The 14,312-nt window shown below is 41.5% G+C and overlaps 1 protein-coding gene across 1 annotated transcript in view; it reads left to right on the top strand.

The window, feature by feature from the left end:
- The window catches only part of PUM3 (pumilio RNA binding family member 3), a 38,873-nt gene extending 32,490 nt beyond the window's left edge, over positions 1 to 6,383 (top strand). The window contains exons 17-18 of the mRNA XM_074953303.1: positions 641 to 731; positions 6,178 to 6,383. Coding sequence (XP_074809404.1) covers positions 641 to 731; positions 6,178 to 6,307 — 221 coding nt within the window. The 3' untranslated portion in view covers positions 6,308 to 6,383. The remainder of the gene's footprint in view (positions 1 to 640; positions 732 to 6,177) is intronic.
- The last annotated feature ends 7,929 nt before the right edge of the window (positions 6,384 to 14,312 follow it).

The following is a 14,312-nucleotide window of genomic DNA, read 5'->3' as shown; positions in this document are numbered from 1 at the left end:
TCTTACACATCACCAGTAGCAATGGTTCTGCAAGACCAGTTGTGCCCTCAGGGACACATGTGTAAACTCTGTTGCTCCAGTGTCATTGAACAGAGGCAGCTGAAGGCCCGTAATGGGAATAAATTTAAATAATTCTGTTGGCAATGCATGAGAAGGGATAGAACCTTCTTACTCTTAGCCATGCTGACAGCAGGGATAACAGGTGCAAAACTTGATCTTGTTTTGGTGTTGAAAGTAAGTGACGATGATTGAATGCACGCAGGAAGCAGATCTTTTCAGTAGCAAGGCACCCTTTACCAAGTTCCTTTTCAGTGTAGAAACATGCTTTTTAAACATGAATAGCTTTTGGTACTCTAAACAATTAAATAGTAGAAAGAAACAAATGTGTGTCTGTCTTTATACCAGTGAGTTTTCATACAATTCAGTGTTGCTATTGTCTAATTAATTCTAAGCATTGCTTAGAATTAGTTTCACATTTGCAAAGGTATTGACTGTATTAAATAGTCAATTATTTTGACAGTAAGCAATAGCTTCTAAATATAGATTGGATTAAAATGTTTGATTAAATCACTGTTACAGAGGACTTTTGAGTAGGCCACGTTGAGTAATTTCACCTCGCTCTTTTTTCCCCATCTAATAGGATGTTTTGCAAGAACATTGGTGGAATGTGTCAGCATTAAGAACATGAAGTCCTGGGCAGAAGTAAATCGAGGTGCCATGGTTCTTTGTTGGTATGTAGGACACGTGTGTTTCTAATTGGGTCCCATTGTTTTAACTCTTTATACAGAGAATGCCATTCAAGTTTTCAGCCAAAATAAGTCAGTTTTCACACACTTACGTACTTGCTTTTAATTGTGGTGTTTACAAGCATGCTGTAGAGCAGTGGTGGGCAACCTGCATCCCGTGGGCTGCACACAGCCCATCAGGGTAATCCGCTGGCGGGCCGCGAGACAGTGTTTACATTGACTGTCCGCCGGTGTGGCCGCAGTTCACCGTTCCCAACCAATGGGAGCTGCGGGAAGCAGCGGCCAGCATGTCTCTGCTGACTCTCAATGTAAATGCTGTCTCGCGGCCCACCAATAACACTAACAGGCCGTGTGCAGCCTGCAGCTTGCCCACTACTGCTGTAGAGAATAACACTTGGCACATGCAAGCACAGACCAAACCTATTAGTTCCCTGAGCTCAAGCTTTGCTACTGCTATGAAATAGCTCTGTGCTGGAAAAGCCTTCTAGAGACTGAAAAACTTACTTATTTCTAACACTGTGCCCACCAGTGTCCCTACCACGTGTATGAAAATCCTGAAACAATATGCCAGTATATACTAAATATGTTTTGTTCTTGGATGTGCCTGTATTCAAAGGTAGCAAACAGGTATTCGGGCATCTTCTGTAAAATGTTGTTCAGTTTGTCTGTTGTACAGGCTGTCTCTCAAGGCCTTTCCTGTGGTATTGGAGTTATGTTTGTGTTGTTCTTCCTGGGCTGGAGCGGTGGTGGTTCTTAGAGTAAGCCATGCAAAAGTGTATTATGTGCCAACCTGTTCTCTGTAATAAAGTCATGAGCCACAAAGCCCACTGTCTTCCTCACCTCCCCAGGATTAGACCATCACACCAAGCATCCTACTTTGCTTATTAATACATTTGTTGGCATTTAGTAAATAGGTGTAGTTTCACTTTGTAATAGAAACTTTCAGTGTCACATCAGGGAAATCTGGAAATGGGTGGCTTAGTAAACCCTAAACATCTAACCTGTGAGGTTTCAAAACTCTCAGTTGAGCAGAGATAACAAAATTACCTAATTAGCTTTTCATAAGTATCTGACAGAACTGAGTCAAACACACCTAGCAACTTGAAGTAGACAAAATATCCTTTGTAAATTTAAAAAAAAAAAAAAAAAAAATCATTTAGTTGAATCTCTGTCTCTTTGCTTTCCAACTCTAATTCCTATTGCTGTAGGGTAAGGATAGTCTGATGCTCAGACTGATTCTGTAAATAATTAGAAACCATTTAAGTGATGAAAATGTGATTATTGTGATCCAAGTTCAGTTTTAATTCTCAAAAAGAAAAGGAGTACTTGTGGCACCTTAGTGGCACATTACTCTAAGGTGCCACAAGTACTCCTTTTCTTTCTGCGAATACAGACTAACACGGCTGCTACTCTGAAACCAGTTTTAATTCTGTTTTGCAAACTTCAGTAGGGTTGCTGTTGATGGGAATTGGTCGTGAAACATACTATTTGCATTCAAATTAATTTAGTAAACTCTGCATTGTGATAGAATTGTTTGACTTACAAAGAGTTTTCACATCTTTTTTCCTTAGCTTTTATAAACAGACCCCTAATGTTTGATGAGCACATTTAATTCCTTTAAATTCTCTAATCCTGCACACAGATATTCAGTAGGATTTGTGTAGAATGATTTGTACATTGACAGTATGTTGTTACTTAACATTTGTCCTTAACTTAGGGCTTTGAGATTTGTTTAAAAGATTAACTCATCCCTGGTGCCATTGGCAGTTTTCTTTATATATGTACCCTTTATTGAATTATTTTCATCCTACATATTAGAGCATTCAAGAAATTGTCTATCTTCACCCTTCACGTTTTAATGATTAAGGCTAAGATTTTCTCATGGATATTTTTAGTAAAAGTCACAGACAGGTCACAGGCAATAAAGAAAAATTCATGGAAGCCCGTGACCTGTCCCTGACTTTTACTAAAAATATCCATGATAAAATGGGAAGGGGCTGGGTGGCTGGGATCTTCAGAGCCCCCACTACCAGTGGGGACTCAGAGCTCCAGGTTGCCCCTACCCCCGCAGCAGCCAGGGAGCTGCAGGGGTGCCCTTGCTGCCCGAGGCAGCTCAGAGGTTGGGGGCTCGCTTCCTCAAGCGACAGGGGTACCTCACAGCTCCCTGCTGCTGCGGGAGGAAGTGGAACCCTGCAGCTCCCAGCCTCCAGGGCTGAAGTCACGGAGGTCTTTGGAAGTCATGGATTCTGTGACTTCCGCAACAAAATCGTAGTCTTAATGATAATTCAGATACCACTGTATGGTAGTCACATTGACTTTTTGATTTAAAAAAATATATCTGTACCTTTTACAGGTGCTGTGTCTAAAATCATATGACTGTACATGTGTTCCATCAAAATATACATAATTCACTTTGGTTTAATAATTTGTAGACTGCCACATTTCCTTCTCTGAATTCTCCCAGAAAATTACCAAGCCTGGTCACTAGTATTAAGAGAAACTGGATAAATCACAGGATTTGTAGTGGATATGGGACCTTTTAATTGCTATGTCACAAGTTCAGGTCATTAGTGACTGAAACACTGGTTGGTGCCCTAACAGTTTGTAGATTCAGTTAATTTCCTAGTAGACAAGCATCCACCCCTCAAACCTCACAACAGTTAGTGCTGACTGTGACACACTTGGTAGTAATCTCAGTGGAGAGACCAAGGACAGAATGTGAGTGGAGACCTTACCTACCCCTGGAGCTGGTAATTTGGGTCACGATTGAGGGAGGTTATTTGGGAAGTGTGGATTACTGATGCTCTGTGGCTTCAGAGAGGAATTCGTTTTCCAAGATTGTCAATCCAATGTCTTTCACCAATACTAAAATCTAACCCCTCCCCAAAGGAGAGGGATTCACACATACACACTGGTTTATAAGTATATAGTTTCCTCTTGTACTAGAATTTCCAGGCTTTCATCACAAATTCATCTTTGTAGATAGGAATTCTTTCAAGGGCTTCACATTTATTTATTTATTTGCTAATTAATAAATTACAACTTTCAGGTTTTTATCAGCTTTTCATGCATTATTTTTTTGTTATTGTAAGATGCTCAGAGCAACTTGACGAGCTGCTTTTTTCCTTCATTTTGTGTGGCACTCATTTAACTTCCATAATGTGTAATAATTAATCTTATCCATGCTTAATTGCGTACTTTTAGTCTAAAGATGCTGCCTAAATTATACAGCAGTGTTGAGCTCAAAAAGTGCTTTAATCAGATACGGGTAATGACTACAATATTTTTTTACATAAAATATTTAAAATGTTGTTGAAATACAAAAAACAAAACAAAGATGTACATATAAAAGGTGCCCCTGATATTTCTGTCAGTTTCTCCTTTTGCCAGTAAGGAGCCCAAATGGCTGTAGGATTTTACCTGTCTTTTGTTTGTTCCTGTTTTAAAGGTGCCCTTTCTGCCTGCAGAATTTGATTTTTGTTCATTTTTTGTTGGTTTATAGAAGCATCTATTCATATGCCTATCTAAATCTCTGCTTTACCAATCCAATTCACTTGAAGGTCTTGGCTTTGGTATTTATAGAAGCTTAAATTGCTGCCCTATTTTGTGTTGCAAATGTGCAGTCTGTTCATCACCATAGCATGTGCTGAACACTTCTGATATTTTTGTCACCCTTGATGAACTGGATTTTATAATGGAGAATCAAAGGTCTCCTGGTTCTGATCGCAGACTGGTGTAAATTAGGCGTAGTTCTGTTGACATCTAAGTGGAGTTACACGAGCGTTCAGCTAATATAAGATCAGAATCCAGTTCACTTGTGCACGTAACACAGTGCAATTTCCTATTGGCAACTTGCTCAGAATTAAAATTATATGGAACCACTACATGAATGATACTATTCTCTTTAAGTTCTTATACTTCAACCATTGCCATGGTATTTGAATGCCTGATAACTTGGACATAAGGATTATATCCAGTATTGAGAGACCATGAAAAAATGTGTGTCAAGAATAACAGGCATAGCTTTTAGAATTCCTGTATATTGTATCGGCAAAATACATAAGGCTTTTTATGCAAGTAAGAGGTCTTATGAGTCAAAGAGGACAACATATATTTTGCCCCTTTTAGAATACATAATTGCAAATGTTCAGCAATTATTCTCTTTAAAGAATATGGGGATCTGAAATTCCTGTTCAGTTTGTTAATTCAAAAAGCTTGCAAACTGCTATACAAAACTCCGCTCATTTGAGCAGTTGATAAATAAAACTTTTCATCAGAAATTTATAAAAAGCAGTCCAGAGTGGATTACACTGTAATATGCTCTGTTCCAAATGGTAAACCATACCAGTTTCTGCTTGCTTTTTACCTTACAGAATGTTAATTTTCTACATACTTGGCATGTTTTTTTCAGTATCCTGCTTCTCGTGCTCCTTACTAGTTTGTGTTGCTTGTGGATAGGCAATATGAATATGACCTTTATCTGTGTTGGGTTCTTTTTTTTAAAAGAAACAAAGTTCCCCCTTAGATTGTAAAAGAACTTCTAGTTATAACTAAAAGCTTAACAGAAATTCCCAGTAGGACTTATAAGTCCATAGTCAAAGAATTACATCTCGGAATAAAGTAGCTGAAAATAGAACTGCTCTTTATTGGATGTGGCGTGGCTTCCTGGCTCTTGTACCATCAGCCTCGGTGGGATTTTAGGTCATAGGGAGGAGACCGATTTGTATATAAACAAACTATATTAATGCCTCTTTTCACATTCCATGCTTGGTCTATTTATCCTTGTTAAGAACCTAACAAATTAACAAGAGGTTATAGTTGGCTAATCGCAAGTTCATGGTAAAAACCGTAGAAGTTGGAGATGTTAAAGATCTGTTGTCATTCAGTCCATCACCTAGCCAATGGATGTTTGTTCCTCATAGTGTAAAGTCTTAAGCAACAGGGCATCCTACTGCTGCTTACCTAGGTGAAAATGTTCTGTGTAAACTAACCTCACTGCTGGGAAGCTTTTTTCCTGATGATCATCCTAATTTTTTTTCTTAATTTCATCCCATTCCTATTAGTTATACATCCTTTTCACTGCTGAAATAATACTATTTTTAAGCGAGGAAACTGGCTTTCCAGGGTTAACAGAACTTTACATGGTTTATTTTTATTCTATGGTCCTGGAGTATAGAAAGCCCAGAGTGTCAAGTAGAGACTACTAGATCCACTATAGAGCTATGCCATCATTTGCTGTGTACTGCCTGGTGGAATTGCTTCCATATTTTTGTGTGTGTGTCTCTGTGTGAGAGAGAGAAAATCAGTACCTGGCCTGAAGCAGGTCTCTCTTTAAATAGTTAATGATTTTATTTATACTGTCTGACAGTATTTTCGTTTGACTTAAAAGTTGACCTTTTGAAATATAATGTTTTCTCCCCCTTTCTTGTAGCCTTCTCCGAAGCACAGATCAAGAAGTGGCAAATAAAGTCAAAGGAGGACTAAAAAGCCTCATTCCAAAATTGAAATGCAATAAAAATGTAAAAGGAATAGAGGCTCTGCTAGAGATGTTAACTTCCTAATTTAAATGAGGTTCAGAAAGACCAGTTTCCTATCATTGTAACCAAATACAAGTCAGTGGAGGTTTTGCACAGTGTTTGATTATTTTTGTAATATCCTTTGTAAAAGTGTATTTGTAAATTAAACTGTTTCTAAAATGATTTGGCTGTTCTGCTCATAAATCCAGTTGTCTCTAGTTTCAGAACCTGAATGACACTGAATCCATAATCAGGGATTTTAAGCTCTCGCAGACTAATAACAGTTTATCAAGGCATCTGAACATCTAGCTCAAAATTTAAATCTCTGCTTGTTTTTCCCATTATCTTGTATAAAACCTATTTTATACTGCTAATAATTATATATACTACTTTTAAAAGTGATCACCTAATTACAGTATAAACTGAAACACATCTTCTGGAGATATTCTTATTTACTGAACAAATCCATCCGTTCTTAATAATGATCTTCTCCATCTGGCTGGCCTTGTTTTAAAAAAACAAACCAAAAAAAAATCCCTCCCTGTCCTCTTGAACAGAGATGGATGTGACATGCAAAGTTTGAGAGATCCTGATAGTAGCTCTCAAAAATTGCTTTGGCTTTTCAAATAGATCTGAAAGGGGTCAGTAGTTATTTGTAATGGGTTATGCAGATTTCTTACCGGCAAAATGTTTTTTTTCTTCACTCCTCCACTAAGCATAGGCTTTTTTAGCTTAACATTTGAGGTGTTCAGCAAATGGAATTTCCTGTTTGTCTCCTCCTTTTAGTGGAAACAAAAGTGAATTTAATGAACGAATTTAATGTACTTACAATTACTGTTGGCTGATACATTTTAACTAGCCTTGAGAAAATAGAACAGTACAGTGCCGCCAACCACAACATGCATATAATCTCTTGGCCCAGCAGAATGTAGAAATATGACATAAAACACAGCGTAATCACATCTGGCACAGGATTAATTCACTTCCTTATAGGATATATCCTTGGCTAGTATTTGAGCACTTGCTCTCGTGAGAAGGCCCAGTGAAGTCATTGAGAGAAAAGCATGCAGGATCCAAGCCCTAGTATTTGAGCCCATCCCTGCTCTTAGTAAATTAATGGAATTTTACTTTCCTGAGAGCAACACTGGGCCCATAGTTAGTGCAATACTGTTGAGGTTTTAATCTCCCCAAAATCAGGAAACTCAGGGTTAAGATTTGCATTGTGACAGTATTTTTACCTCCTGTACTTGTGCAGTATTGCAGCTTTTAATTACATGAACTTATAACTCAGGAAATGTAACATAGTATCTGCAAGTATTTATATAAAAAGTATGAGTTAATAGTGCAAGTTCAGAAATTATCACTTGAAGGATGAAACCTTGAAGTGGCTTGAAACTTTTGGCAATCTTGAAGGGATGTATATTAAAAATGTGCCATATTTATAACAGCAAATATTTAACCATTGTTTTCTGGTAAAATATAACTTCCTTTGGTTTAAGATAATGAATAATATAACTTTGATTGTAAATTGTATAGCAGTTACTGAATTGAAATACATGACATATTAGGTTTTTCTAAAAGGTCTATATCTAGACCAGGGGTGGGCAAACTACAACTGACGGTCCAGACATTTTAAGCCAGCCCTCGAGCTCCCGCTGGGGAGCGGGGTCTGGGGCTTGCCCCACTCCAGCGTTCCAGCCAGGGAGCAGGGTCGGGGGCCACTCCACGCTGCCCCCGGAAGCAGCTGCATGGCCCCGCTCTGGCCCCTTTGTGTAGGGGAATCCAGGGGGCTCTGCTTTGCGTGCTGCCTCCACAGCTCCAATTGGCCGGGAACTGCGGCCAATGGGATCTGCAGGGGCAGTGCCTGCGGACAGGGCAGCATGCAGAACTGCCTGGCCACGGTTCCGCATAGGAGCCGGGGTGGGGACATAGCCACTGATTCCAGGAGCTGCTTGAGATAAGCGCCACCCAGAGCTTGCACCCCTGAGCCTCTCCCTGTGCCCCAACCCCCTGCCCCAGCCCTGATCCCCTTCCTGCCCTCTGAACCCCTCAGTCCCAGCCCAGAGCCTCCCACACCCCAAACTCCTCATCCCCAGCCCCACCCTGGAGCCCGCACCCCCAGACAGAGCCTGAACCCTCACACACTACTCCCCTGCCCTAGCCCAGAGTCCCCTCCCGCACCCTGAACTCCTCATTTCTGGCCCCACCCTGGAGCCCACACCCCCAACCAGAGCCCTCATCCCTTCCCGCACCCTAGGCCCAATTTTGTGAGCATTCATGGCCCACCATACAATTTCTGTTCCCAGATGTGGCCCTCGAGCCAAAACGTTTGCCCACCCCTGATCTAGACAAAGATTATTTTGCTGGTAAAAGAATAACTTGTACCTTATTAAAATGGAAAACTTCTTTTAGGGTGCTGGGTAGCTTTTGAGCATCAATTTAATGTGCAAATATGTAGAGTTGCACATGTTCTTTTTCAGACTAAACTTTTCAATAGGAGCTTAGGGCTCATCTATGAAAATCAGGCTACCTATTTAGGGTGTCTAAATGTGCGTTCCGGTGCCTGGCCTTACACATGAAAATTTAACAATTCTGGCATCAGCATGCAAAAAATTAAGGGAACAAAAACCATTCAGTGTTGCTGTGTTGTGCCCAGGTTCTATTATCTGCATTAATTTCTAGCTTTATGTTTAATACACATATATCCTAAAACAAATGAAACACATTGTGTAATCTTCATGAGAAGCAAATCTCTCTTGCTTTCCAACTATCCACAGATTAACACGCGATACAGTAACTCCTCGCATAACGTTGTAATTATGTTCCTGAAAAATGCTACTTTAAGCAAAATGATGTTAAGCGAATCCAATTTCCCCCATAAGAATTAATGTAAATGGGGGGGTTAGGTGCCAGGGAAATTATTCTGAAGCTTGGTTGAGGTGGTGAAGTCAGAGGGTGGGATATTTCTTAGGGAATGCCTTACTGCTAAATGATGAACTAGCACTCGGCTGAGCCCTCAAGCGTTAACACGTTGTTAGTGTAGCCTCACATTCTACAAGGCAGCAGGAATGGAGGGAGGGGAGACAGCATGGCAGAGAGAGATCAGCAAGTTGAGACAGCAGCTGCTGCCAGCAAGCTCCCTTTGTCCTGAGCCCTGTTGTGTCCATCCCCCTTCCTCCACCCTCCGCTCTGTGGAGATGGATAATGGAGCAGGGGGAGGGGGAAACCCTGATATTATTATTATTATTATTACCCTTCCCTGCCCCTCCACTGCACAGCAAACAGGAGGCTCCCAGGAGCAGCACAGGGCAATGCGGGGAGGGACAGCTGAACTGCCCGGCAATTGATAGCCTGCTGGGTGGCTGCCGCACGCAGAATTTAGGGGAGCTGATGGGGGGCTGCCAGACCACCCTGGTTCCAAGGACCCACCAGCTACCTCCAACAGGTTGCTCTTTCCCCAAGCCGTGGACAAAGCAGGCGGCTGCCAAACAACGTTGTAAGGGAGCATTGCGCAACTTTAAATGAGCATGTTCTCTAATTGGTCAGCAATGTAACAACGAAACGTTAACTGGGACGACGTTAAGGGAGGAGTTACTGTATAAAGAACTCTGTTGTGTTGTGAAACCAAAAGTCCTAACCAATAAATAGATGAATAGAATATTAGGTTAATTAAACCTGGAAGTGCACACTTGCATGTCATAATTAAAGCAAATAGATTCCACCATTATCTCAGTTCATATCTACTGATGTGGCCATACTGTGCTGACTATGCTTCTTTCTGATCCCACTTAATCTTATAAATAGTAGTAAACACTTAAAGGTTAATCCCAATTAGACCTAGTTGGCAGTGACATCAAATGTTCGTACACGTATCCATTCCAGGATCAGCTATTGAAGGACTGTTGCAACTCATCCGTTTCTTTAACTGGATTTTCTCTTGTGACAGTGAAACAATTTTAATTAGCATCAGATAATGAATTTAAACTGTAGTGAAGTGTTTCCAAAATTACTGCCCTAAATAACGAACCTGACAGAAATATGTAGCAGCATTTGTGACTGAGTGAGTAATGATAGCAATGATGGAATAATAGATCATTAGCTACTTGCCTCAACTGCCTCACAATCAAAGAAAAATGTCTGGCATATATGAATATTTCTCTGTCCAGAGAACTTACAGGCATTAGAGAAAATAAGATACCACTAAAGATAACCAGTGGTAGACTGAATTGCAAAGTTGTATACGAATATTTGCTTATATTATCCTGGTAGGTCTTTACTTTCTTCAATTCCACATACTAGTACCTCTGACTGAACAGCCCCCTATCTTTCTCTCTTCCTGCCTCAAAATTATCCTAATGCCTCTAGAACTGATTGCTGTTGTTTGATTCATAATTTGATTATATATTTCTCATGTCTTGTTTCTCTATCTAGAGACACTTTCACTCAGTTCTTTCTCCTGAATTCCTATTAGGTTATTCCTCCTTTTGTATCCCATGCAAATATGACCACTTGGCTTGAAGTTCGTTTTTGTTTTCAGGTGTTTGGTTTTTATTAGAACATCTACTGGCAGCTACCAAGGAAAGTTGGAGTGCAAGCTCTTTGGAGCAAGGACTGTCTCTTACAATGTGTTTGCAGCAGCTAACATAAAGGGGCCTCTCGGCACTGCAATAAAATGTTGTTACGCTTATGTTAAAATTTCTACTGTTTTCACATAAGAAACAAGTCAAACTTCTGTTAGTGTCACACAACATCTCTGAAAACTGATTGTCTGAGATGGGGAGGAAGATTTTTCACATCTGTTATGAAAGGGACTTTTTTTTGAGGGTTAAGGAATTATTCATATGCAATATGTAAATCATAAATTACTTATAAAGAAAAAGGATTTGACACTGGGGGGCAGAGGAGGGGAGATAAATTTTCCTGATCCCTGGTGAAACTAATTTAACAGACACCATGTCGTTCATTTCCTCCTCTGCTGTGGGACCTCCTTTGTGTGGGGAGATGGAGATTGATAGACATGGTGATTAAAAGACCTTGATAGTATTTCCTTGTTCTTCCCTCTGTGAAATATTGTACCTGGTGAGCCGCTCATGTTACATATGTTAGATAATGTAACTTACAATATTGCAAATACTTAGCGTGTACTGTTAACTATTGTTTTTCTAATAGAGAAGAAAATGGCTTGTTACAAGAATATTTCAGGAATTTAGAGCTCTTATTTGTGTTAAAACACCTAGCCAGAGGAAAAATGATTCTCCTTCTAGGTCAGTGATACTCAGACCTCAGTGGTTCAAAAGCCGAATTACTGATCAACATTACCCGAAAGAGTAGTGTGAATTCATTGTTTCATTTACTGTAGTACTATACATTCAGATTTAAACAGTATGATGGGGAAAATGTTTAGTTTTATATTAGGGTTGGCGATAATCGCAGTTTATTCACGCGATTAACTCACCCTAATTTTAACATGGTGCTTTTCCCAGTATAGGCAAGGTCCATGCAGCTTGAGCGGTATCTTAAGTGTAGTCCCTAATATGAAACAGCTTGAGAGCGTAAACAGACAAAACCATAAATCATACCCAAAATGTGCAGAGGGGCCTAGTGCAGTGTTTTTCAAACTTCAGGTCGTGACCCAGTAATGGGTCGCCGCATGTCAGGCACTGGGTTGCTCCCAGTCAGCACCGCCAACCGGGACGTTAAAAGTCCTGTCGGCAGTGCTGCCCAGCTAAGGCAGGATAGGACCTACCTGTTTCAACACCGCACAGCGCCCTGGAAGTGGCCAGCGGCGGGTCCGGCTTCTAGGCATGGGGGCCACAGGGATCCGCACGCTGCCCCTGCCCCGAGAAACCAGCCAATGGGAACTGGGAGGAGAGGGGGGCGGTGTCTGTGGGCAAGAGCCGAACTTGCTGCTGGCTCCTTCCGGGGCGCAGCGTGGTCCGCAGTGCCAGGACAGGTGGGAAGCCTGCCTCTGAACCCTGGCTGCACCACTGACTGGGAGCTGCTGGAGATACGTCTACACCCCAACCCCCTGCCCCAATCCCCTGCCCCAGCCCTGAGCCCTTCCAAACCCAAAACCCTTCCTGCACCCCAAACCCATCATCCCCAGCCCAGAGCCCCCTCCCACACCCTGAACCCCTCATTCCTGGCCCCACCTCACCCCAGCCTTGAGCCCCTCCCACACTCCAAATCCGTCATCCCCAGCTCTGTTGGGCATCAACAATTTTCTTCAGCTGGGTCCACAGAAAAAAAGTTTGAAAACCACTGGCCTAGGGGATGGTTCTAGTTTAGAGGGCCATATTTTTAGGGTGATTGTCAGCATTGTTATTGACACAGCATTGGTGGGCTTTGTGAATGAGGTGAACTTGAAGGAGGGGTTTGAATGAGGAGAGGAGGTGGCACCTGGCACTTTGGGTCGGGGATGTCATTTCAGGCCTAGAAAGCAGCATGAAAGACAGCACAGAAGCAAGGGAGTGATGTGGTAGAATGTGTTGGTGTAGCAAAAGGGACAAGAGAGCAGAGATGTAGCCAGGGGCAGAATTCTGAAGAGGAGGATGAGAAGGCTGAACTTGATGCAGAAGACAAGAGAGAGCCACTGAAAGTGTTCAGAGAGGCGTAATTTGTCTGAGCAATGGGTGCTTAAAAGCACTGCATTTTGCATCCTGGGCTCTTGGGAGACCAGATAAGAGATTTACATTAAATCAGCACTGTCATAAAGGATTTTGTATTGCTTCCAGTGCATGGAGAGTTACTAATTCATATAGCCCTCCCATTCAGCAAAAATAAGAATTTACTCAGAAAGCCAGCTCATTTTGGCTTTCTGATCCACCATTCCATTACAGCTCCTGAGCTTGCCATTTGGCTCTGGCCATATCTTGTTTTAAAGCAGAGAAACACATGTTTGTGATTTTGAGAATGTGCATTGTTCGCTGCCTGTTAATCCTATCAGCAAAAAGATGAAGATTAGTGAAGCTGGTCGAAAGCTTAGTACGTTCAACCTACCATTAAAGTAACTTTAGCTTGTGCCATCAGTGAATCAGCTGTGGTGATGGTTTTTGTTTTTCTTTCTTTTGTTAATTGGGTTTTGGCACTTTCTTATTTTATCTACACTTCCTTTTAAACTTGGAACATGTGGGCCCTGGCCTAAAAGGAAAAAAAATGGCAGTGAAATTGTAAAAACATTCACTGACCTTTTTGAAACATGCAGGCTGAATATTAAACAAATCCCTGAAGTTCCCTGGGCCAGTGCCTGGAATCAGCTCTGTTTTGTGCAGTGACTTTTTGGGAAGTTTTTAGGCATCGACATTGTCTTATGCAAGTAAAAAGAATGGGGAAATTCATCTCTGTCCACAGGCTTAGGCCCCCAGCTGCAGGGCCTGGTGGGCTCCATCCCCTGACCCATCCACCCCATCACCCTGGCCCCCGCTGCCTCCCTCCCTACCTCCTCATTCAAGACTTAGGGCTTGTCTACACTACTACGCAGGGTCGATCTAAGATACGCAACTTCAGCTATGTGAATAAGGTAGCTGAAGTCAATGTACTTAGATCTACTTACTGCGGTGTCTTCACTGCGGTAAGTCGACAGCAGACGCTCTCCCGTCGACTCCGCTTACGCTTCTCGTTCTGGTGGAGTACCGGAGTCAACAGGAGAGTGCTCAGCGGCCAATTTATCACATGTATACTAGATGCGATAAATCGACCCCTGCTGGATCGATCACTGCCCGCTGATCCAGTGCGTAGTGTAGACAAGCCCTTAATTTGTCCCTCAGCTTGCCAGGGCTGAGTAAGTCTGCTGTGAAAAGTGATATCTGTATGTTTGTTAATATCATGTTTCACTGCCTCCCAGCTAGCTAACAAGTCTGCTGCTGTGAAAAGTGATATTAACAAACATAAAAATACCATTTTTTACAGAAGTAGACTTACTAGCTAGCAAGGCTAAAACAAAAATGCAACCAAAAGAAACAATAAGACAAGAACATGCAAAGCACCATATCTATTCTGTTTAGGTCTAGTAAAGAACAGAGACAACAGTACATGATTTTTATTATTGTCT

The sequence above is a fragment of the Natator depressus genome, chromosome 5 (assembly GCF_965152275.1).
Source record: "Natator depressus isolate rNatDep1 chromosome 5, rNatDep2.hap1, whole genome shotgun sequence".
Classification (NCBI taxonomy): domain Eukaryota; kingdom Metazoa; phylum Chordata; order Testudines; family Cheloniidae; genus Natator; species Natator depressus.
The sequence above is the reverse complement of the archived record's forward strand: the minus strand, read 5'-3'. Positions and strand labels throughout refer to the sequence as shown.